We start from the raw sequence: 25,596 nt of genomic DNA, 5'->3' as shown, positions 1-25,596 counted from the left end.
CCTCCTTCTAAATTATAAGTCGCTTTGACTTTTTTAATTTATATTTTGTGTCTAGATATATTATTATATCTAGATGTATAGTAAAATGTATGTACTAAAAAAAATAAAGCGACTTATTATTTAGAAATGAGGGAGTACTACCAAATTAGTGGCACAAGACAGCAAGGAACATTCCAGTATTCCACGCCCTATGAACATCCCATATGCAGATATCAAATCTTCAAAGGCTTGAAGAAAAGGCCTTTGGAGTTTGTTTGGGTTCTTGGCCGAAAGGAAAAGGGAACAAAAGGAGATTTGCTTTACCTTTTCATCGCAAAATGCCGTTCCAGGAAGAAACGGGAACAAAAGGAGATTTGCTTTATCTTTTCAGCGAAAAAAAAGCCATTCCATAGAGCCGTATGTACCTAGAACCTTTTTTTTTATTCTTCAACAGGCAGAAGATGGTATACACCCTCTAATCAATACCAGATGACCGTCCAGGCTCAAAGAAATAGCAAAATGGTGAAACTCCACAAGATTGCCTACGTTACAAAGGAGCCTTGCATGGGTACACATAAGAACCTTGAACACTGGAAATATTTTTAACAGGACTGAGTGAAAATATGTTGCCGATTCAGCAAAGGGCACCAGACCTTTAGAATAGACATAGCACTTGGTCACTATATCCTGAGTTTATCAAAGAATCAAACCTTAATATGCTACTATCACCAGGTAGTGTGGAAGGCAATTCCCGAGATCTTGTAAAGAAGCTGACAACAAGATTTGTAAGCAAAGCATGTTTTCATTTCTTTGTCAAGCACAGATTCGGTTGCTCTACAAGCTATAAATTTACGGGTACACAAAATTCTGCTTAGAGCTAAATATTCAATCGTACAAAGACTTGGCAGACTGAATTCTTGTCTTCTTGCTTTTTGCTTTCTGGATCTTCTCCTCAGACTTTTCATTCTTTGATACAGCTCTAGCAATTGCTTTCATTTTCCTAGCATTCTGTGACCTTTTCATATGCACTCCCTTTTTTATTTTCCTGGTTAAAGAGACAAAGAACAGACTGAGGACATGTATCTAGTCCACAACAATGTAAATTTCAGAAAACACAGCTAAGCATATACCAGAAGTAAGGGACAAGCTTTTTAAGGCATTCATTAAATATTCACTTTTAGTGTCCTGTAATAAAACTTTCAAATGTAGTTACTGAAGGGGATAAGAGAGCAGTAACTTCAATAATTCACTCTTAGTAGCCTATAATATCTAATGTATGAAGAGATACCTCACTAAGACCAGACGCATCTAGGCAGTTGACTACAGCTCAACCTTACATGGCCATAGAAGAAAACTATGTTGATCCTCAGGAGTCTACTAGTGAACTATAAATGCTAATTAGGTCAAAACAGAAAATCAAGTTAACCCAACTTGAGTGCAAACTTCCATACTACAAACTGAGCTGTGAAAGCTCATGAGACACTGATAAGTATTTGGTAGACGCAGCAGGTTTGGGTTATTTGGGCAAATGAACATTGGTGTGAAGATACAGCCAGTTTTGTTTCCACAGTGAAGATCTATGAACTGAAAAGAGGTGTACCCACGTGTGTACAGTTTGCTTGTAGTTAAGATCTTTCAGTCATAACTACTTAACAAGTCCTCCACAACTACCATGGATGCCAATTATTTTCCATTTGTTGACTTCTGAAAACTTTGACTTTTCTCAACAACTTCCAATCAATTGGTTTTTTTTTGTTAAATAATCCACATAACACATAAGAATGATATCCAAACCAGATGTTGCTGCTTTATGTCAATTAATGGAGCATATTATACTAACACATTTCACAAGCCAAGTCAGAGCAATATGCTTGAAAAATCCACAATCCTCACATCCAAAGGTGCATTGCAGAAACAATTTCCTAGTCGTTTGGAACAGCATGCTATCATTAGATCAAATTTGGGTTACAAGGAAATTTCCAGAAAAAAGGATAATAGAGGGAGGCTGTCGCTGGGTCACTTCAATGTTTGGGTCAAGTTAGCCAGCTGGCTGGCTGCTCCACCCATGCCTTACCTCGTGAAGGAAGGCAGCAGCTGCAGCAGCTCCTGCCTCCACCTTCTGCGGCATATCTCCACAATGGGCACAGATCAGCTGGCTGTGAAACCCTACCAGAGAGGCTTCAAACACAGCAGAGTCTCCCTTCTCCATCAGAACACACAACTCTCCACCAGATCTCCACATCTCCCTGTCGTCCAGTTCCACTGCTGTCCCTGTGCTCCTTTGGGCTGTGTGGCAGAAGCTCAGCGGCTCACTGGTATTGTGCTGGCAAACTCGTGCTGTGCTGTGCATGTGGGTGCGGCCCTGGTGCTTTTGTGCCAGCAGTTATCACAACCACACTATGGACATTGTGTTTCCGGTGCAAGGTGGCTGTGCACCAACCAGAGGTCGCCTATCCCCGCGCGACACAAGCACAGCATAATGCGTGCACAACACCACCCATGCCAGTGAGCTGATCGAGCTCTGTCACCATGCCTCAGCTACGCGCAGTCACACAAACAACCACTGCTTAGGGCTGCAAGCTCACCAAGATAACACCATGGCTGAGCACCACCACCGAGCCACAGGGATCACATGAGACCGGCACAAACCATACTGACCTAACCAGGACACAAGCATGCCACAGCCTTTTCGTGCTTTTGCTTAGTCACAACCGTACAGTCACTAGGCGCCATGCACAGAACGAGGAGACGAATACGCACAGGGCTAGCAGCCTAGCACTTAAAGCATCACTGGACAGGAAGATGGAGAGCAGGTGGAGGAGAATGGGGAGGTTTCTGTGCTCTGATTGCCAAGATTTCACAGTCTTATGGCATGCCACTCCACGCCCATTGTAAAGAAGTGCCGCATAGGACGAAGGTGGGTATGCCCTCCACTGACCACAGCCAGCAACCCAGTTAGAACAGAAGCACAAGCTGCAGCCACTGCGTTCCTGCACGAGGAAGGGCTAAGGCACCATCAGAGCAGACAGGTAGCTGGTCTGCTCGGCCTTGGGCCTTGAAATGGCCTAGCAGCAACTGCTCCCCTTATTCTTTTTTTTTCATTTTCCTTTTCCTTTTTCTGTAAACTTCCTTCTAATTCAAATTCGACTTCAAATTCTTGTGGCACTCAATTGTGTCCGTGACAGTTGACACACAATCACACATAGAGATCATTACAAGTCCCATAAAAATTAACGCTGATACACACCAAAGTCCAAACTAAAAGGTTTCCCTACCTACCAAAGCAACCTAGCTAGCAAAAACGGCGTGCTGAGCATATCAACCCACATTGACATATTATTATTGTTGGATTGATTTTCAGTGTTCCACCAAAAACAATGTCACAATAATACGGCAGATTATTGAAGGCCCGGCATAAAGATTGACAGAACGACCCTCTGTGCGCACATATATAATTATAAAAGTAATAGTAATTACTGCACTGCAATTTTTTAGCATACTTGTTGATCGAACCGAGCACCGCGGTGCCCGACGATGGCTGCTTTCCCTCGGACGTATCCATTGCTGCCAGGCAAAGAAGAAAAAATCATGAACGGAAGCCAAAAGAGGCGAACACAAAAACACCCCAAAAATAAAAGAAATTGACAGGGGAAATTACGTTGTGGGGCGTCCGTGGCGGTGGATGTGGCGGGGCCGCCCTCAGAGGTGTCCATGGCGGCGACGCCGCCGCTCTTCTTGGCCTTGTTCTTCTTGTTCCGGTTCTTCGCCATGGCTGCGCGGCGCGACCTCCTGGTCCAGGTCCAAGGGGCTAGGGTTTCTCGGGGCTTTGGTGGTGGTGATCTCGGAGGTCGGAAGTGTTTGTTGGAAGCCGGAAATACACACGACAATTTGGGCTGGGAGTTGTGAGGAATCAGGTGCATTTTGATGGGCCGTTGTTACATTCCATGTCTGGGCCAAATACAATTATGAACCCAACCATTTGTTTTTATTTTTTTCCTCTCTTGTGTGTACTGTTCTTTTCCTAAAAAAACTGCTTTCAAATCAAATGTATTGACAATGTACAGTACATGGACTTCTTTGTTTTATTGCAACGATAAAAAGGCTCACATATACAAAAAGTGCCGAACTTGGATTCGTCCTCGACAATGAAACCACCCTTACTATTCTCAATTTCTCATGTATCAAGTTGGTGGAGCCGAAGCTTATAGTTATAGGCACATGAGTAAGAACCTGTTTGGCACGGCTCCGGATGGCTCCGGCTTCGTCCTGCAAAATTACTGTTCATTCACTGTAGCGGAGCCAGTTTTCTCTCTCCTTCCCTCTCCCTCTCACAGCCAGCAGCTTCACCGGTGAAGCCCGAAATTTTGGCTCCTCCGGCTCCGTGAACAGTACCCGAGCTACAGTGAGAGACAAAAGCAGGAGAGAGAAATCCGGCTCCGAGCTACAGTGATCTGCGCAGTGGTTGTCAGGCGGAGCCGGAGCTGGCCGAAGCCTTGCCAAACAGGTTCTAAGAACCAACCACGGGCACGTAAATGCCTCACTAGACGATTTGGCTGGGAACATATGAAAAGAATTGACAGTTGGTGGCGGAAACTTCTGATGTACTGCATGCTATGTCAGCATGTTCGCTTAGTCGTAAACGATCATAGATTATAAATCAAAATAATATTTTTCTTTTACACCAAAGCAGCCAGCATGCATGCACCTCAGGCCTGCCGTCCTGAAGTCAAACGTCCTGACTGCACGGCCGCCACGTCCGAGCTCCAACCCACGTCACAACAATTGAAAAATCGCTCCTGCTGAATCTCCAGCGCTCCAGACGACCGCGGCGCAGATCGGTCGTCAAAGCGTCACCACCAGAAAAAGAAAAGAAAAAGAAATGCGGAACAGCCAAATAAAGGTATCCGTCGACGACGACGAAGTCCTATGCAGACTAGGGAAAAAATTAGGAAAGACTAAACAACGGTAATTAGCAAAAAAAAAAGATTTAGTAAATTTCAGTTCCTCCTGTCTATACATCTACGACTAAAATTTTAGACAGCGGCTCTACGGGCTTCGCTTGCACCGCTGGCTCCGTGGCCATGCATCCCAATCACCCCTCGCCACCACCACCGCCTGCCCCCGCGGAAACCGCAACCACGCACTGATGCACAGCACATACGGCGGCGTCGGTCGAGCATGGCTCTGTCAGCACTCAGCCGGGAGCTCCCCATCCGGTGCGTGTAGCCGCCGTGCCCGCTTGGTGCGATCCAGTGCAGCCATTCAGAGCAGTGAGGCGTGGACGGGACAGTTCGAGCGCCTGCCGTCGCTTTCCTCCCTCTGTCCCAGCGAGTGCGCCGCTGCTCTCCCAGTCCCAGCTCCACTCCCACCAAACAGAGCACGCACGCGGCGTCGCTTTCGCCGGGACGGGCCTGGCGCGTCGTGGTTGGCCCGGCTCACCAAACCTGCAGGCGCCGGCGGGGCGAGGAGGATGGATTTCCGGGGCGGCGCCACGGGCCGGCCGGCCACGACAAGCGTAAACGGCAAAGCGAAGCGAAGCAAGCGTGCACCCGGCCCAGGCCGGCCGTCGTGTACTCGTGTCGTCCGAGCGGGCACGCAGAAAAAACCGCGGCGGCAGGGCGCGTGATGGGGAGGTCGCCTCATGTCGTTTCCCTGTCACTCTGAAAGCCTGGATGGTGCATGCTCCCGTTCGTTTCCGTTTGGCGTACTACGGCCGCTCGGACCGATTTTTTTTTCAACCCTTTTTCTCAAAGATTTCCACAAATACGCTCCTGCAGTATCTTTCAAAAAAAATAGACTCTTATCTCGACGTCGTGCCAATTGACGCCGAGTTTACACGTCTCAGCGTCAATTGCTTTGACGCCGAGGTCCAAGGTCATTTTCTACGTGTTGTTAACGTGGCTGCTTGCGTGGCGCGGACACGGCGCCGAGCTCGGCGCCGAGCTCGACGCCATATTTTCTGACGTCGACCTCGGCACCGCTTTCTCTGGCGCCAACCTGTGGCTGGGCCTAACGTGCATGTCTCCGCAAGAGTACTATTATGTCTACACTAGAGCCATGTTCTGCTAGACTAGAGGGAGTGGTACTAGCTTGGTAGACTGTACGAGTACTAGCTCGTGAATGAATGCCTAAGCCAAGGAGAAACGCCATGCATTATCTAGGCTCACATCCCCATGCAGATATAGTGTGGACAGTAGCTGGCTGTAGTAGCAAATTTTCACTTTCTTTTCTTTGAAACAAGCAACTTTGACTCAACAACGCACGCGTAATAGTTAGAGAAACATAGCCCTTCAGAGTAGTACTCCGTCCTAAAAAAATAATGCAATTCTTGACTTCCTGATGAATCAAACAATTTTAACTTTGATCAAAATTATATAAAAAAATATTAACATTTTTAATACAAAATAAGTATCAATAGATTAATGACGGAATATATTTTTGGAATAAAACTTATTTCAGACATAAATGTTACTATTAATCACTGCAAACTTGGGCCCTATTAACTTGAACTCAGCCATGGTACAGTATTTTTCTCTCGCACAACAAATCAGCGAACAGTATTTTTCAGTCTGGCTTTTCAGCTAAGCGAACAGGGGCTTAGTCAAATTTTAGACAAATTAACCGACATGAATCCCATAGTTGGGTTCTTTTTGGGCGTTGGTTGTTCAGAAAATGTGGCTGACGTTATACAATATCACATCTTAAGCCGGCACATCCGATTCTGCGATAGCACGGAGAAATGCATGGCTTGATTTAAATGCAGCGTTGTTTAATTGTCTTCTATAAAAAAAAATCAAGTTAATTAAGCTCCCAAACCAGGTCCAGTTCAACACGGATGTCATCCAGTGAGTTGATTCTGTGGCTGTCAAATAGTACTGCTCCTTGATAAATAGCTACTACTACTCCCAAGACATTGCTACTAGTGCATCAAACTAAAAGCGACAATTAATTTGGATTATATGGGGGTGTGAATGTATATTTGCTACACATGGAAGTGCAAAAGTAACCATTCAGGTAGTAGCTTGCTTGCGGAAACATGGTTTCTGAGTGTGACAGGTAGATCCTTCATTCCATTATACAATAAATAGATACTTCACTGTCCATGTCTCCTTTGAAACAAAGAAAAAGGTGATGGAGGGATTCCATAGGTTGAATTTTAAATCTTATAGGAAAAGATCCTAGTGAGCTATCTAGAGCAAGTATAATAACATTACAAGCAGATGTTAGCTGAAGTAGAGGAGACAAAAAAATAAGTGTGCTGTAAATTTACAGCCAGTTGAGCATGAGCTCCAACTTTGCCAGAGAATAAAAGTAGGTCATGTATTAATGAGAAATATGACCTAATAGGTAGCTAGAGCTATAAACGCACATACAACCAACAAGGGGTTTGTATCATTAGAGCACTCCTAAATCAGAAACTATTCCCTCCATGTTCTTAAAAGAAGTCATTTTGGAGAAGGCTTGGATCAAACATTGAAAATATAAATCATGAATAACTTTTAAGTTGATGAGTTTGGAAATGTGAAAACCATATGAATAGATTTATCTTAAAAAATACTTTCATAAAAATATACACATATCACTTTTCAATTAATATTTTTATAAAAATAAGAAGTTGAAGTTATGCTTTGGAGACCGTGTCGCTGTCCAAAACGACTTTTTTTAGAAAACTAGAGGGAGTATATTACTCCATCCGTTCAAGATATTTCGGCTTTTCTAGATACATTGGTCTAAAATATATATTGTATATCTAAATGAATAGTAAAATCTACGTATCTACAAAAGCAAAAAAATGTCTTATAATTTAAAATGAAGGGAGTAGTTAATTAGGATGCCAACTAAGCAAAATAGTGATGTGATATTGAAATTAAAGAAGAGAGATGAGAAAATAATATCTTAGATAAGAAACTATGTCCGCACGAGATGCATATGTAAATAAAGGAGAGAGAAGGTTGTGATTAGACAATAAATTATTCTGAAGAAACCATCTGTTAAAATTTCAAAAATTATGATTTCTATGTGATTTAGCAAGCACAAAAATTATGTCATAAAGAGCTCGGCTGTGACTGCCATTAGCCATGCTCTTAACAAAGGATCTAACACACTGTTAGTCTGCTATGATGGAGGTACATATCATTCTAGAGTATGGTGGCAGCAAAACTATAGAAGTGGAGTGGCAAGTGCACGTAACAGATACGCGTGGTCCCGATCGAAAATAAGGTGCCCCACATTGAATGGAATGTTAGAAGCAGAGGAGGATTATGGAGTGCATTGGATGCACTGGTTGGTTGGTTGGCTGGCTGGCTGTCCCACTGCATGCCCTGCCCTCGCCGACGCCGTAGTCCCGGTGCGCCCTCACTTGCAAGCAAGGCCCTGAAATGATGCCGCGTCCCTCATGATCCTGACCCAGCTTTGCCACACCTAATCATCCCATGGAGACGTCCGGCAATGGAGTTCGCCAGTTCGGTGCATTTCCATTGCGGCATTGCCCACACGAGGTGCGGCGGCAGATTCCTCATCATGGCTCATGGCTCATGGCTCATGAGGGTGGCCATTATGTATGATCTCTGGATCATTAAGCAGGCTAGTGGCGGCTCAGAAGATCCTCCCCACTGTTAATTAATTCTCTAGTACTGTAGCGAAGTTTGCAAAAGGCGTTGGAGCACTAGTACGTTCCGCGAGATGATGATGCCACTTGCCACCAACCGTTTGGCCATAATGCGTGACTGGACAAGGATTTGACACTCGACGAGCAGGCTGCTCGTGTGGATTTCGGAGGCCTGGCCTGGACCACCCTATTTCCTGTATCCAGTATCCAAAACCAAAAGAGCTCACCTGTCATGAGTCACTCACGCAGTCAAGGAGTCGGTACATCACTCGTGCGCCATCTTTTGCGTACTACTCCTATGTGCTCCAGCCTCCAGGCCTCCGGACTCCGGCCACCGGCCACGCCAGCGACTTGTGTGAATCCAGCAGCTGCTGCACACTGCACTGCGCCTTCCAACAGGCCCCTGCCGACCCCTGCCTCGAGATCCGCAACCGAAGACCGCGGGTCAGTGGGTCACGCATCATGCATGCCACTGGCTTTGTGGTGGCATGGGACCGCGGCCAGGAGATCCGCGGTCGTGTGTTTCCCCGTCGCCGAGCAGCCAATCGAAAGCCGCCTGCCACCGCGACCGCGAGTGACCCACGACGCACGCTGCTATTCAGCAGGGGGGGCAGTTACCTGAAGCAGTGAACTGAGCACGGAGTACAGTAAAGGAGGATTGCAGGCCCCCTGCCCGGCATCATACGATACGAGAGTGGTTCTCATCGAAAGGAAAAGGAGTTGTCCTGTCCCGTGCAATTACCAGGGCGGTTAGTACGTGCTTTAGCTCCATGATCTTGGTTTAGATTTCATCGTCAACAAAACCAAAGCTGCAAAGATGCAAAGGTAACCACGTTCCCGTTCCCGTTCCAACTTCCAATTGAGGGTCATTCTTCATGTTGCAAAGGAGAGTGGCACCACCGCACCAGCTCTGCCACACCCCACGTGGTGCCTTTGCCTTGTCTGGTGCGCAGCGCGATGCTTGCTGCATACGCGTCTCGCCGCGGTTGCAGCCAGCCGCTGCACGCGGGTCCAGCGGCCACCGTACGTACGTGCGTAGTGTATGGGTCTGGCTGGCATACGGTGGCCATTACGAGATGGGGGATGCGTACGTACACGTAGAAGAGTTGCCGCTCGCCCTCCTAGTCCTCGTGTACGGTGTACCCTGGCCTGTGGCCTGGTCTCCGGGCGACGCCACGTTGTCCGCTTGGATTGGATCTCCCAGCTGCTACGACTTTACTCTGCACCGGGAACGAGAATTGGCCACGAGGGTAGCTTTCACATTCCATAGTAGGTACGGACTACGGAGTACTACTAGTGCAGTATATAAACCTAGATTGCAAATTTTTGCAATCTGGACACTGTAGCACGTTTTGTTTGTATTTGACAAATTTTGTCCGATCATGGACTAACTAGGCTCAAAAGATTCGTCTCGTGATTTACAACCAAACTGTGCAATTAGTTTTTTTTACCTATATTTAATGCTCCATGCATGCATCCAAAAATTGATGTGATGGAAAGAGAGTGAAAAAACTTGGAATTTTGTGGGGATCTAAACAAGGCCCAAAGGAGAAAAATAGTAATGTACTGCGACCGGAAGGAATTTCAGCGTTACTGCAGCCGGCAGCCGGCAGCCGGCAGGTATGTTTCGGCTCGTTTTTCCTTCGTTTGGTGGCGGTACGTGCTAAAGTTGCCAGGGGCAGTTAGGCTGTGATTAGTTCGTGAATTTTGAGAAGGTAATCACTGTAGTATTTTTCATTTTTATTTAGTAATTATTGTTTAATCATGGATTAATTAGGCTTAAAACGTTCGTCTCGCAATTTTCCAACTAAACTGTGTAATTAATTTTTTTCGTCTATATTTAATGTTCCATGCACGTATCACAAGATTCGATGTGATGGATACTGTAGCACTTTTGGTGAAAGTTTTTTTTTTTTAACAACAAGCACTTATTATAAAAAAAAAAAGAAAGAAAGAAAGGTCGCCAGGGGTCTCGCTCGCAGCGTAGTGGCGTTATCCCTTTTATCCGTTCCGCTTCTAGCCGTCGCGTGCTCCGCCTCCCCCTCGCGCGTTGGAGGTAGGCCGTGCTCCGTGCTCCTTGCTCCTCGTCACGACGTCCTGTAAAAGCCTGTGGTACGTCGCCCGGCCCCCGGACTCCGGGTGGGCGGTGGCGGCCATGGAAAATTTTGCCGCACCAGCACGCAGGCTGGTGCCGCCGCGGCGTCGTGTAATAGTAGTAGGCTTTTTGACACCCGCGGCATGCAGCGCTCTACGATTAGGCTTAGAGGGAGTTTTATTTTTTAATTAGAGGACCTCTTCCGTTCAATTCGTGTAACCTGTCTGTTTCTCTTTCTTTTCTTAATTACACAATCCTAAAAACCCTGAGCTACCGAATCGTTGACGAAATCATCATCTCGTAGCTACCATAAACAATTTTTTTTTTTGCTAAATCTTAGTATAAATGTAGAAAAATATGAAAAACCTATGGACCTATTTGGTTGAGCTATGATTTCTGAAAAAGTTTATGTGAGTTGTGGTCTATTAAAAAACTGACGTGAGTCGTGGGCTATAAAAAAAGTTAAAAGCCGTTTTGTTGCACAACGATGGCTTCTAAAAAATGCTATCGGTGGCCTCACATGTCATATGTGCCCCCTTCTGTCAATCACTAAATTGTATATTTTTTTTATTTTTACTGTGTATTTCTTCTTCCTCCTTGGTTCGTCGATCCACACGGAGAGCAGGAGGCCACGCGAGAGGTGGTGCTTTGACGAGGGGCGTCGGCGGGGGCCTTGCCCGCACTCGCCCGATGGAGCCCGCGCATGGCGACGAAGGCATGGCCCACGCCCAAAGAAGCGCCGCGCTCCCAAAGGCCTCTTTTGGCAACTGTCGGTTGCAGGAGGCGTCGCGTTCCCGTTCGCCACCTCCACATGCTTTTCTCTGCTTTTTATCTCTCTGTCTGCTTGATGCTGGCTGTGGCGGCATCCTCGTCGCTTGCTAGTGGGAGCCACCTCAATCTGGACCTAGGCTTCCTCTCCTCTAGGGGCTAACCGCGCCCATAGGAGCTGGCCGCGTTGGGGAAGACGTCATGTTGAGGCAGCTGCAGGGTTGGGTGGGAAAGAGATGTCGTGGATAGGAAAGGGGAAAAAAACGTACCAATACATAATATAACCAATGGTAGGTGGTTAATTTTCGTGAAAACTTGGAAGCCACAATAGGTGAAAGTAGGGGTGAGGGTGTTGTGAAATTTGTACTAGCCAAAATCTTTGGGTGGAAGCTACCCTTTGGTTGGCATTTGTTTTTAAAAAGCTAAAACATGTTAAAAAGCCCAACTAAACATGGCCTAAGTTGGTAAATTACATTGCGTCCTCGTAGAGTTCGCGTAAATCTAGCGACATCGATTTCCCAGCCAAACCAGATGAAGGTTTGAAAGTATTCTCTCTGTTTATAAATATTTAATTTGAAAACTTTTCAAACTTTAATCATAGGAAGTTTCTAAGATATTTAGTTTGAAGAACATAAGAATTATATGTATCAATTTTTCTTGAACTCTTGGTAAATGCTTTCATTATTTATTACTAGTTTATTATAACTGTATTCTACCCCACCGTCCACAAATATGAGAACTTTTCATATTTAGACTAGTCAATTACAGTAGGATTTAGGAACTGTCCTGAGCACTATTGGTTGCGCCAGTCAGGAGGTGACCGGACAGCTTTAATCAGTAGCATAAAGACTATTTGCTCTTGATTAATTTGGCCTCAAAATCTTAAAAGTTCATACTTTTGCGAATGGATGGAGTAAAACAAAAAATAATGGCTAAATACGAAATAATTTGTAACCGGAGGGAGCAGCTACTACTACATCCAAACTCTAGCGTCGGCTTGACGGATTGAGAGTTCCACGCATTGATGGTTTCATCACCCAAGGAGATGGAATGGCGGAAAATTTTCGTTTAGTCAATCCATACGCACACTATCCTAGCTCACAGAGCTTTGCAAACTCTGGCACTAAACAAAAGCCTGTCAACAAAAGTACCAGCGGCAGCAAATACAAAAACATTAACAAACACTTATACTATCGTATCGACCAAATACAAAACACTACTTTTTAGGGAAAAAACATTTATACATCAACAGGAGAATTCAATTACAGAAATAAATTTATAAGTCCATGTGAGTATTTTTTTCATTTCTATATTTTCCTGTAAAATTAATCTGATTCCACTAAAATTGTATTGTATACAAATTTTATAAAATTTATGTATTCCAAATGGACATTATACTCCATCATACGTGGGTCTTTCTCGACTCCCCGTTGACCATACCACACAGGCACAGAGAAAACGGAGACCTGCCTAACAGAAGCGTCTCTCCCACAAGATTTTTCTCCTTCCGGATATAAAATCTCCATCACCTCTTTCTTTTTTCACAACATCCAAACAAGATTAACAACATCCAAATAAGATCCGTTTTCAAAGAGCCCAAATGACAACGTGCCAGCACACTAACCTCTGGGGGGTAGTTGCGTAACTTCCCACCCCCAACTGAAACCTTCTAGCGGCAGCCGCTCGCATCCAACGGTCCCAACCGCGTCTCCCCATCCCGCGATGCCCGTCCATGAACCAGACCTCCATCTGGCGCGGGATTCACGAAAACGCCACTGGCCACGCGTAGCGAGGGGGCGCGAGGGTACAGGCGTCATTTGGCTTGCTTTGTCCTAAACATTTTTTTCCACTGTCTAGTAACGGATCAAGGGGGCAGGGAGAAAAAGACACGGAGATATGGGGACGAGGGAGCGGTGAGATTTGAAATGTGAGGGAGAAGCAAAAGCCTCTAGAAAAAAAAAAAATCTCGGTTTTGTTCTTGCGTGTTTCCGTTTTCGATTTGGGGGAGCGGCGGTTCGGAGTGGTCAGGCTCGCTGTTGGTTCTTGCAGCGGCGAGGCAGAGGGGGTGTGCGGTGCGGCTGTGCGGTGCGGGGAATTATCCTGTTTCTCTGGTGATGATTTCGTGGCCACCTGCATGTGCTGCTGCTGCTGCTAGTACGCCAGCGATTTGATTCGGCAGAGGCTTTGCTTTGGTTTCGGGTTCTTTCGCCTTTCCTTTGGCCAAAGATTGCAGCTTTCGCAGCCGCAGCCTTTTCTTTCCCGGCCGATTCCAACCTTGGCCGGGCTATTTCCCCTTCAAAAATCGCGCATAGGGTGGGGGTTTTACCCGGCCCCGTGCTGCGGGCAGCGCCGAATATTTTCCTTGGGCGTGCGATTGCCGCTTAGTTGAGCTTCAGAACCTGGATTTTTGAGAGATTTCTGGAGAATTTTGAGTCTTGGTGTGGAATTTGGGGTCTGGGGGTTGCCAGTTTCAAGCACTTGGCGAGTTAGGGGCCATTTCCTCTGAAGTTATCGCCCGTTTTGATGCGTAATGGGGAAATTTCTGGTCCCTGTGCTGTCCGGCTATTGGATTTGGCGAGTTGGTGTTTGAGCCCTGGTATAAATCACCGGTCTGTGCTGGTGGCCTTTTGATTTCCCGGTGGTGATGCTCTCTGCGGCCGCCGTGATGGCGCCGGCAGCTGCCACACAGAAGAGCTCCCTTGAGGTGTTGCTTGAGACCCTAAAGAAGCGCGATGAGCAGCCCAAGGATGCGCCTCCAACATTGCCAGCCCGGCCGACGTGCCGTGGCCGGCTGCCCACCACCAGGCGACCGTCACTGCCTGCTGGCTTTAAGCTCGAGAATGGCATGGCAACAGTTGCTGCCACAGAAGCTGCAGTGGTTGACAAGAAGGCAGATGCTAAGGAGATTTCTGGGCTGGAGGCCAAGGAGGAAAAGCCGGTGAAAGTCTCCATCTTTGGGGCCAAGAGGAAGTTCGCTAATGCAGAAGCACTGGAGGAGTCGCCATATGTTGATAAGTTTCATGAGGAGAGGAAGGGTACAACAGTTTGTAAGGATCCCCCCTCGGTTTCGTCGGCAACAGTAAAGATGAATGGGAAACCAGCATGTACAGATATCATGGACTATGTTCTCCAGAAGGTAAGAGGTTTGTTCATTGTGGAATTTGTAAGAATTATTTCTATTATTGCAGTGTGAACAAATGGAAGTAACCTGAATACTTAGTGTAACATGATGACAAAATATCATTCATGAGTCAAAACAGGAAATGTTGATCAAAGTGTCGCTTACATGTGTTTGTTATATGCTGAATTTATAGACCCCTTTTTATTAAAGATCGTTTCATTATGATATGTGTGAATAAGACTTTCATGTGAAATCACAGTTATGTTTGGGATATGCTGAACTTACTGTTGTTTCACATTTACCAGAAGATACAGTTAGTGACCGCTTTAGTGATTTTTCCTGATCTCATACTTCAGACTTGTTTTGGTCAGTTTGTTTATTACATCCACAAATAGTTTGGCATGTCATGTTACTTTAAACCTTATAAGTGTGGATATCGGGTGAAAGAACCTGTTGTTTTTAACCTTAGGATCTATGGATACTGGACAATCAGAAAGTGTTGTTTCTTACAGCAGTATAGGTCTCAAGGAACTAGTTCTCTTATCCCTTGATGGTTCAAGTTTGATATTTCTGAATTTATATTGTGATAGGAAGAACCATACAAGATAATAGTTTTTGGACATTTTTCAGAAGCTACGAGTTTGGTGTTCTTCACCAAATGCAAAGTGGGAACTTGGACAGATCCAATCAATATCTGGAAATGATGCTGAAATACTCCTGGCTAATGGAAAAGTGAGTGTCTTATATTGCCACGGCGATATAGTCATTTGGGGAAACTCCTGTACAATGCTTACTCAATGTTTATTTGCTTAGGTTTTGACAGTGTCACCAGAACAACTCTTGCCTGCCAACCCTGATATCCTTGATGGAGTGGATGATTTAATCCAGATGAGTTACTTGAATGAACCTTCAGTTCTTTACAATCTGCAATTGCGATATTCTCGCGATCTTATCTATGTAAGCACTATGCAATAGTTTCATCGTGCTATATAAGAGTATATACTCCCTCCGTATATGTTTTAGAGGTCGTTTTGGACAGGTTTACGCATACCAAGGTGTGTTTAATTTGGGTCTAATCTTCCATGTTTGCCCTTATTAAATAGGGTGTTGAGTAGGATCCTAACAGAAATCTCTCTCCGATGGATTGGTTAGTGTAGTCTGGGTTAATGCTGCGGTCCTGAGTTCGATTCCCTGGGCTGCATGTTTTTTTGCTTCGCTGCCTTTTTGGAAACCGATGAGTCAGGGGCAAAGCCGTCTCCTTTGGCCAGCGCGGGGACGAACGACTTGTATTGTGCAACTCGAACGAACGCCCAGAACGACCTCTAAAACATATACGGAGGGAGTATGTGGCTTACTCTAGGTATCCTCACTTGTATATACTTTACTTTGTAGACAAAGGCAGGACCTGTTCTGATTGCTGTCAATCCATTAAAAGAAGTTGCACTCTATGGGGGGTCCTCAATCATGCAATACAAGCAAAAGACCAACGATGACCCACATGTGTATGCAGTTGCTGATTTGGCATTTAATGAGATGCTGCGAGGTAGGTGCTAAAGAGAACAGTTATGGTTTATAATATTTTTCAAGAACTGTCTTTTACTGCAACTCCTGATACTCTGCAGATGGCATAAACCAATCTATAATAATAAGGTTAGTATGCCTTATCTTCTTGCTCTTAAACCCTGGGGGTCTGGATTACCAAATTTAAATATGCTATCTGTGCTCCTTGTCACATTTCAGTGGTGAAAGTGGAGCAGGAAAAACTGAGACGGCTAAAATTGCAATGCAATATTTGTCTGATCTTGGGGGTGCTAGTGGTACGGAGTCTGAGGTTCTTCAGACCAATGTTATTCTGGAAGCATTGGGGAATGCAAAAACATCACGAAACCATAACTCGAGCCGATTTGTGAGTTTATCTTCCTGTATCGTTGCCATACTGTCCTCCGCTAATTTTCTGGAGTTAATTCTTATGGTGCTGTGATGATTTTGATGTAGGGCAAGCTTATTGAAATACACTTTTCTGAAACTGGGAAAATGTGTGGTGCCAAAATCCAGACCTGTAAGCCTTCTCTACCATTTATTATTTGGATGGCTAGTCACAATATCTTTGAACTCCCTGTTAACTTATTTCCTTGGCTGTGCATGTACCTCTTACTGAATCCCATGGGCCAGTCCTGCTTGAGAAGGTAAGGGAATTCATGCATTGCTAACAAATCCATATTTTATTATTTCTGCAAGGTCTAATATGCTCTGTCTTCCCCTGTAGTCGAGGGTGGTTCAAAGGGCACAAGGCGAGAGATCTTACCATATTTTCTATCAACTATGCTCTGGAGCTCCTCCCCTTCTCAAAAGTAACCATACCTTCATGTTTGATGTGCTTATATTACAATTTAAGTGTTTCAAATTGTGCTTCTGTCAAGAAAATTGTGTGGCACATTCTGCCTGTATTACATCTTATACGTTTCAGTGTGATCTGTGAAACTATCTTCATCTTCCCTCTCTTTTTCTCACTTCCTAATTCTGCTACATGCACATGCTACTGCAGAAAAAATGTTTCTGAAAAGCGCCAGTGACTACAATTACTTGAAGCAGAGTAATTGCTTGAAAATCGATGGTGTTGACGATTCAAAGAAATTCACAGTGCTAGTGGTAATGTTACTGGAAAATCCAAATAACTTCTCCAACCAAAGCTGTGCTAGTATTTTATCTTATTTGTTATTTATCCTTTGTTTCATGTGCAGGATGCATTGGATACTATTCAAATATCTAAGGAAGACCAAATGAAATTATTTTCTATGCTTGCAGCTGTCTTGTGGCTGGGAAACATATCATTCTCTGTGATTGATAATGAAAACCATGTGGAAGTTGTTTCAAACGAAGGTATAATTCCCGGTGTATATAATTTCCATTTATTTCTTTGCCTTATCCAGTAGAAAATGTCCCCAAAATGCAGACATTTGATTGTGTAATGTATTCACAGGGTTGGCTACTGCTGCAAAGCTATTAGGCTGCACTGCAAATCAACTAGTGACTGCTATGTCTACTCGTAAAATCCGAGCTGGAAATGACAGTATCGTTAAAAAGCTGTCATTAACTCAAGTATGTAGTATCCTCTGCATGGATCTATTGATTTGATCTTTTAAAATTTTATTCAAGATTTCTAATTTCTGTAGGCCATTGACGCAAGAGATGCACTAGCAAAGTCAATCTACGCCAATTTATTTGACTGGATTGTTGAGCAAATTAACCACTCACTTGGAAAGGGGAGGCAATTTACTTGGAGATCCATAAGTATTTTGGATATTTATGGGTTCGAGTGTTTCAATGTATGGAATATTTGCATTTTGTTTAGTACTGATTTACTTGGCATTTGCTCAGTTGTAACATTTGGTTAAACCATTACAGAAGAATGGTTTTGAGCAATTTTGTATAAATTATGCCAATGAGAGGCTGCAGCAGCACTTCAACCGACATCTTTTCAAACTACAACAGGAGGTAAGATTCTAGCAGTTCCTTGCATTATTTATGTTAGCATCAAAGATATGAATGAATGTGAATTGTATTATGCATGATTTCTTCCTGCAAAACAGTATCAGGTTACATTGTTGTGTACTAAAGATGTAAACGACCCTGCAAACTTTGCCACTTGTCATAACTAGGGGATGTGGTCACATGCTGAAGTTGCTCTGTCTAACCTGAGTTAGATATGAATGGTCCGATGTGATCTGAATATTATTTATTTTGTGGTTTGCCTTTCGAGTGATTCTGTGCTTCTGGGGACAGAAACCACTTGGATGTCTTGTAGCTGGCACCAGGATTCCAAATCCAAGTGGTTGTTAGTTATGATCAGTTACCCAACTTATTGTTATGGAAACCAGTCAACCTTTGTGAAAATGTTGACATTTAGTGATTATCAAAGGAGAAGTCAGAAAAAAAGTTATTCTATAAAACACAAAAACCTAGAAAACCACAAGAAGCAACTGGTTTCTGATTTGCCGGCAAGGCCCTGATACTAGTTCCAGTTCTGTTTGAACTCTGGTTATCTTATTTGTTCTGGTGTCCACTGTGCACATGACCTGCTCGTTTGCTCTTGGGTCCATTAGCCAGCATTATCTTTCTTTTCATAAAATTGTAGAGCGGCTTCCCTTGTTTCCATGTTTCTGCTCCTGCAATATTTTCCTTGGACCTTCTGTGTCAGTGTATCAATATGCTCATGCTGGCTTTGTTCCACTTCCAGGAATACTTGGAAGACGGAATTGATTGGACCCCCGTGGAATTTGTGGATAACACTAATTGTTTATCCCTCTTTGAGAAGGTATGCAACATTTTTTTTCATGCAACCCCGTTACATATGGATCATATATTCACTGTTTCTATGTGTAGGTTAAATAATTTTTGAGCTTGATATCGATAAACATATGTATTGTAATTGCTTACCTGGCATGTGCTGAAGAAACAATGCCTGCACTTTAGGCTTCTATGGCTGTTTGGCCCCATTCTCATATGCTTTCTGGTTCCAATCCTTTTCTTGTAGTATATACAGGTTATTGCCCTTCTAATTATCTTGATCTGCAAATCTGTTGTGCTTTGCCTTTTCAGTCATGCCGAAGTTACTAGAATGCCTTAGTTTTTTAGCTTATTACAGCAGAAACGAGCACCTCCCTATATAAAATGAGAAACAAAAGTTGGAACAGATGGAAATATCCTTAAGTGGAGCAGAAACGAGCACCTCCCTATATGCAACATGTTTTGTTCTATAGATAAGACTATAAGAGAACTATAGATCAGAAAGTGACTGTAATTATTAATGTTTAAGTGGAATCACTGAAGAAAAATGTGCCATTATCATGATATCATGTCATATTAATATTATAAGCTTTACTATTTAAATTTGTAAGATCTGTATATGTACTACTGTACTCACCTTTTTGTTACATTGCAGAAACCTCTAGGGCTATTGTCATTATTGGATGAAGAGTCTACTTTCCCAAAGGCAACAGACTTTTCCTTTGCTAACAAGCTTAAGCAGCAATTAAGTGGTAACTCTTGCTTCAAGGGTGAAAAAGAAGGCACATTTAAGATTTGCCATTATGCAGGGGAGGTTGGTCAATCCTCGTCTTGTTTTATCTTTAAGCTATTTCTAATCTCCAATATCCTCCAGATCTGCAAGCTTGCCCATTCAATTGTCGGTTATGATAATTTGCTGTTGAAGCTCTTCTATATGCAACATGATAACAGTCCTGATTTTGATTCCAGGTGACATATGATACAACTGGGTTCCTGGAGAAGAACAGAGATCCATTGCACTCTGAGTCAATCCAACTACTATCATCATGTAAATGTGAACTTCCAAAACATTTTGCCTCTGTCATGGTTGCTGATTCTCAGAATAAATCAAGTCTGTCATGGCATTCAGTAATGGATACACAGAAACAAAGTGTTGTCACCAAATTTAAGGTACTGGTTCAAATCTTTCATTCTTTTATCTTTACAGATAATATTGTCGAAAATGGTTCTCTAGATATCTATGCTTTGGGTTGTATAAGTTGTATTCAGTTTCTTGGTAGTTCTTTTAGTTCTTTGTTTCATAATACATTAATGCCTTTCCGTGTCATTCTTATATAAAGTTGTATTTAGCGATCCCAATGCTCTGTTGTGTATTCAGGCTCAACTGTTCAAGCTGATGCAGCAGTTGGAGAGTACAACCCCACATTTTATTCGATGCATTCAACCAAATAGCAAACAACATCCCAGGTTATTCGAGCATGATCTTGTCTTGCACCAGCTTAAATGCTGTGGGGTGCTTGAAGTTGTTCGGATATCAAGAACATGCTATCCAACTAGTATCACTCACCAACAGTTTGCTGAAAGGTTGCTATTTCATAGAATCTGACTTCAAAAATGTACTTGTTATTTGTTTGATGCTGTGTGCCACTTGACTTAAGATTTGTTCAATAATATGCAGATATGGATTTCTTCTCTTGCGTTCCATTGCATCTCAAGATCCACTTAGTGTTTCAATTGCTGTTTTGCAACAGTTGAACATCCCCCCCGAAATGTATCAAGTTGGCTACACGAAATTGTTTTTCCGTACAGGACAGGTACAATAAGTCGACTATTCCAAGTTCTATTATTTTAAATCCTAGAGTAGACCCTCAACCAGCTGCTGAGCTGCACTAGCATACAAAAGTTTTAGGGCAGCCACAATGTGAGTGAAAAGGTGACCTTAAGCCATAAATACACTCCTATGATGCATTGGATACATTGTGCAGTAGACCATAGCAAAAAACAATTAGTCTCTCTCTTTGCCCTATGTTTATCGCTCACAGAAAGTTAAGCATCTTTTTTGGAGCGTGGTACCACCTTAGTTCTCATCTTCTGCAGATGGAAAAAACAAATGCTTGTTTTCTGTGGGCCCTACTTTAATGCTATTTTGAACTTCCAACATTGCCCTTGCCCTTATAGTTTGGTTTAGCTTGCGATCACAACTGCTCTTTTTTGAGTGCGGTTTCTAATCTTGATTATTCTGTAGGTTGCTGCACTGGAAAATGCTAAAAGACAGATGCTTCATGGAACCCTCCGTATTCAGAAGCACCTCCGGGGTTTGCATTCTCGACAGGGATATCAACGACTAAAGAAAGGGGCAATGAATTTGCAATCATGTAATACACTTCATTTCTTTTTGTTCAAAACATTCCTGAATTCTAATAATATATGAACGTCTATCATACTCTTCCTGTTTTCCAAACTGCAGTTATACGCGGTGAAAGAGCAAGAATACACTTTGATAATCTTGTCAAGAGATGGAGGGCAGCTATTCTCATACAGAAATACACTAGGCGTCGACTTGCAGCTAACATGTTTAATGATCAACTGAGTCATATCATTCTTCTTCAGTCTGGTAATTTATATGATAAAATAAAAGAGGGCATATTAACATTACCCTAGAGTAGTGCATCTGCATCTATCTAATCATGTGCTGTCATATGTTACTGCAGTGATGCGTGGGTGCCTGGCCAGAAGGAAATACAAGTGCCTGCAGAATGAAAAGGAGTCAAAGGCCAGTCACAACATAGTTCAAGGGGACACAAGGAAGAATAATTCCGAGTCAAGAATTTGCCATGTGAGTTTTATACCAAAGGATATCTATACTTTTATCTGTTCCAATCTTCTAATGTGCTAGCTGCATATTGGTTTCATCCAGTACTGAATGAGAAGTACATATAATGTGAAAGATCTGCTACCGCTAATGCTAATAGACAATCTTCATCTGGAATTTGCATAAGCATGGTTACTTACTAAGTTTACTGAAATTTCTGTTATTGTGATATCCAACTGTATTCTAAAGAACTTGAGAAGTTCTCCCTGTACAAGATATATAATCTATTCAGCTGTCTAATACATTGGTGTAAAAGGTATAGTAGTTCCTAACATTGGCATCCAATGACAGGAAATGAATGGGCATTATCCTCACGAACCAGTCATCACTGAGCTTCAGGGTCGTATTACGAAAGCTGAGGCTGCATTGCGGGACAAGGAGGAAGAAAATGTAATGCTAAAACGGCATTTGGAACAGTATGAGAGGAAATGGTCGGAATATGAGGCCAAAATGAAATCTATGGAAGAGGCATGGAAGAGACAGCTCTCTTCTCTGCAGGTAATTATCTAGTTGATTATTTGTATGTTTGCTTGTATGTTCAAAGAATGGATCAATATGATCTTGCAACATGAATTCATCTGTTTAAGAATGACAGACTGCAACATAACCTCCTCATGGGATGACATACGAAAATATTCAAGAAATTTTCTAATGGTGTGTTAAACGAAATAATGAACAATTGCTCTGATATTGAATTTTATGGTACCTGTCTAGCATAGAAGCCAGATGGCTGATCTGTCAGGAAATACACAGCAAGACATACGAAAATATTCAAGAAATTTTCTAATGGTGTGTTAAACGAAATAATGAACAATTGCTCTGATATTGAATTTTATGGTACCTGTCTAGCATAGAAGCCAGATGGCTGATCTGTCAGGAAATACACAGCAACAACAAAGCCTTTTAGTCCCAAGCAAGTTGGGGTAGACTATAGTTGAAAACCAACATGAGTCTCCAACAAAAAGGGAAAAGAAAGAGAGAGCAATTAAATATTCTTTTATATAATTATGTGGCTTGAGTTTTCTTTTTAATTATCCTTCAGAAGACATATTCATTTGGATTTGTTCCCATTTATTCCTTTCAGCTGAGCCTTGTTGCTGCTAAGAAGAGCCTAGTTGCTGATGATGCAACCACTAGAGCCGCTCGTACCGATTTTACTCCAGCACATGCCCAGTATGACTCTGAAGACACATTGTCCACTGGGACCCATACACCTGAAGTGATAGAGTCGAGACACCACAACCACAACCCTGAAGCTAAAGTTTCAGCAGGAAACTCGGATAGGCGAGTAAATGCTGTGAACCACCTAGCAAAGGAGTTTGAAGACAGACGGCAGGTGTTCGAAGATGATGCAGGCTTCCTTGTTGCAGTCAAGTCCGGTCAGGTTGGTTCAAATATGAACCCAGACGAGGAACTCCGGAAGCTCAAGGACCGCTTTGCGACATGGAAAAAAGACTACAAATCTCGGTTGAAGGAGACGAAGGTAAACCTTAATAAGGTTGGCACCCATGATGAGAAATCGCGGAAAAGATGGTGGGGAAAGAAGAGCTCGAAGTGAAACATGTGAGAGAATCCCCACAACATTTTTCCACCACTAGGTCAAGGAAAGTGACCAAGAATGCTTGCCAGGGCAGGCGAGAAGAATCTGCCTCAGGTTCTTTTTTCATCGCAGAAGCCTGGTGAGATGACGATGAACTCCATTGTTGGTGGCGGTGCTGTTACTCGTCTGATGTTGCGAGTGTCAGAAAGATCAAATTAGCCAATAGGTGAAGCCAGAGTTCTGTACATGTATATTAATTAGTTCCGAGTTGTCACTTGACAGTGTATGAATGTCATCGTGTATGTAGAGTGATAAATCTGAGGTGTGGAAGGGTAACTAAATACAGATTATCCACCATGAGCGAATAGAGATGCGAAAGCAGAGTATTGTAAGATGTGTACAGTAAGAAAAATGTTGAAATGTGCAAGGCATTTTACTCTGAAAACTGTGCTTGCATCACGCCATATTCTGCACTATCATTTGAGGTCTATACACTAACACGGCATTTTTTTTACAGAGATAAATCCAGCTTTTAAAGAGAGCACAGTGTCACCAGTACTGCAGTACAAACACACACCAACACAAGCTGGATAGTGGAGTACCAGCTTACAAGCAAACGCACAAAAGAAGAGAAACAAACTTGAAACCGGCCAGAGTTCAACCCAAAGCTAGTAAGCTACCACCAATCTACATAGAGCACAAAGAAACAGGCTTCAGAATGCAAGTAAACCATCCACACACTAGTCACAAAAAAAAAACTCAAATCACCCCTTCCACTTCCAAGTCTTCAATTCGCTTCCAGAAGTTCATCAACCAACTTCTTATCTGCTTTACCTTGTTGTCCAACTGCTTGGCATTGTGCTCCTTCAAAAGAACTTGCCGCTTCTAAGCAAAACCAAATATTTTGTAAAAAAAAAACTTTGTTAGATGACTCAAACTTTTTCTCTATCCCCATCTTATTTCTTACATTCCACAAACCCCAAAGGATAATAACCAGCATGAAAAGTTTTATATGATAGTTATTCCCTCCCAAAGGAATCCATTTGTCAAAAACATCTTGCAAACTAGAAGGCATCCTATCCCATCCTAAAGCCTCCTTAAAACAGAACTAGACTACTCTTGTAATATGACAATGGAAGAAAATGTAATCTGTTGTCTCATTCACCCCACAAAGACAACATTTTTTGTTCCATTTCCATTCTCTTTTCTTGAGATTCACCCCTGTTTGAAGTCTATCTTGGACAGCCAACCATATAAACACCTTGATCTTATTTGGTAATCTTCTCTTCCACAGCTTTATCATTCTTTTATATAAGACCGCCCCTGAAAATTAGTCTTCTATACATAGATCTTGTAGTATAGTTTCCTGACTTATCCAGTATCCAAACAAACTGATCATCCCCCCATTTAATCTATATTCCTCTAAGATATTCATTAATCTTTCCCATTCTCTCATGTCAACCTCCCCTAAAGCCCTTCTAAAGTTTATGTTCCAACCATCTCCCTCCCAGCAGTCACATATTAAACAATCTCTGCCCAGCCTTAAAGGTGTATTTCCAACCCATATCCCTTCCCAAAATCTAGTGCTTCGGTCGTTATTCACCTTAGCATGACAGCCCCATTTCAACATATTTCTAGATTTCAAAACACCCTTCCAAAATTGTGAACCTGTCTCCCTCCCACATTGTAGAAAAGGATGTCTGCCCAGATATTTCTTCTATAACAGACTAAAACATTGATCCCCTTTATCAGCCTGCAACATTCCCAATCCCCATTTTCAAATAAGTGCCTCATTCATAGTCCTAGTCTCCATATAATTCCTAATCCCCCGAACCCTTTAGGCAAACACAGATTTCTCCATTTTACCATATGAAATTTCAATTTTTCATTGGCCCCTTGCCAGAAGAAATTTGCCCTTATAGAATCCATCTGTTGGTGAACACCCTCCTGAAGCTGATATATCTCCATTGCATAAATTGGCAAACTACTCAAGGAAGTGTTTGTTAATATCAATCCCACCAGATGTCATCTTTCTTCCTTTCCAAGTTGCAATCTTTTCCTCAGCTTCTCTGGGACTCCTTTCATAGCCTTAATCCCCAAATGTTCATCTGACACAGGGATACCTAAGTACACAGTTTGGAAATATGCCTATTGTAATTAGCAGCCTCTGAATTCTGCACTAATTCCGGACAGCTTGTGTTTGTTAACAAAAAAAAAAAAAATGTAGACACAACTACATATATTGACACACCGAATCAGTTAACAACTAAAAAGGAGCATAGATGGATGGAATGGAAGACCAAACCTTGTCCAGTACGTTCCTGAG

At 43.0% G+C, this 25,596-nt stretch overlaps 2 protein-coding genes across 2 annotated transcripts; one reads left to right on the top strand and one right to left on the bottom strand.

Annotated features, from left to right (window-relative positions):
- Nucleotides 1-551: 551 nt before the first annotated feature.
- On the bottom strand, nt 552-3,848 carry LOC136552548 (uncharacterized). The gene is made up of 3 exons (XM_066544109.1): nt 3,638-3,848; nt 3,480-3,543; nt 552-1,024 (listed from the first exon to the last, which is right to left on the bottom strand). The coding sequence occupies exons 1-3, from the start codon at nt 3,747-3,749 to the stop codon at nt 865-867; spliced, it is 336 nt and encodes a 111-aa protein (XP_066400206.1). The 5' UTR covers nt 3,750-3,848; the 3' UTR covers nt 552-864.
- Nucleotides 3,849-13,292: 9,444 nt separating this feature from the next.
- Nucleotides 13,293-23,715, top strand: LOC136550277 (myosin-3-like). The gene is made up of 24 exons (XM_066541785.1): nt 13,293-14,586; nt 15,202-15,303; nt 15,385-15,528; nt 15,964-16,114; nt 16,194-16,221; nt 16,312-16,477; nt 16,567-16,630; nt 16,744-16,757; nt 16,838-16,922; nt 17,117-17,220; nt 17,313-17,451; nt 17,552-17,670; nt 17,745-17,897; nt 17,977-18,066; nt 18,809-18,886; nt 19,514-19,672; nt 19,828-20,028; nt 20,237-20,442; nt 20,537-20,672; nt 21,104-21,233; nt 21,326-21,472; nt 21,570-21,694; nt 22,022-22,228; nt 22,815-23,715. Exons 1-24 carry the CDS (start codon nt 14,095-14,097, stop codon nt 23,286-23,288), a joined length of 3,714 nt encoding a protein of 1,237 aa, XP_066397882.1. The 5' UTR covers nt 13,293-14,094; the 3' UTR covers nt 23,289-23,715.
- Nucleotides 23,716-25,596: the final 1,881 nt, after the last annotated feature.

This window comes from Miscanthus floridulus, chromosome 4 (genome assembly GCF_019320115.1).
Source record: "Miscanthus floridulus cultivar M001 chromosome 4, ASM1932011v1, whole genome shotgun sequence".
NCBI classification, from domain to species: Eukaryota; Viridiplantae; Streptophyta; class Magnoliopsida; order Poales; family Poaceae; genus Miscanthus; species Miscanthus floridulus.
The sequence above is the reverse complement of the archived record's forward strand: the minus strand, read 5'-3'. Positions and strand labels throughout refer to the sequence as shown.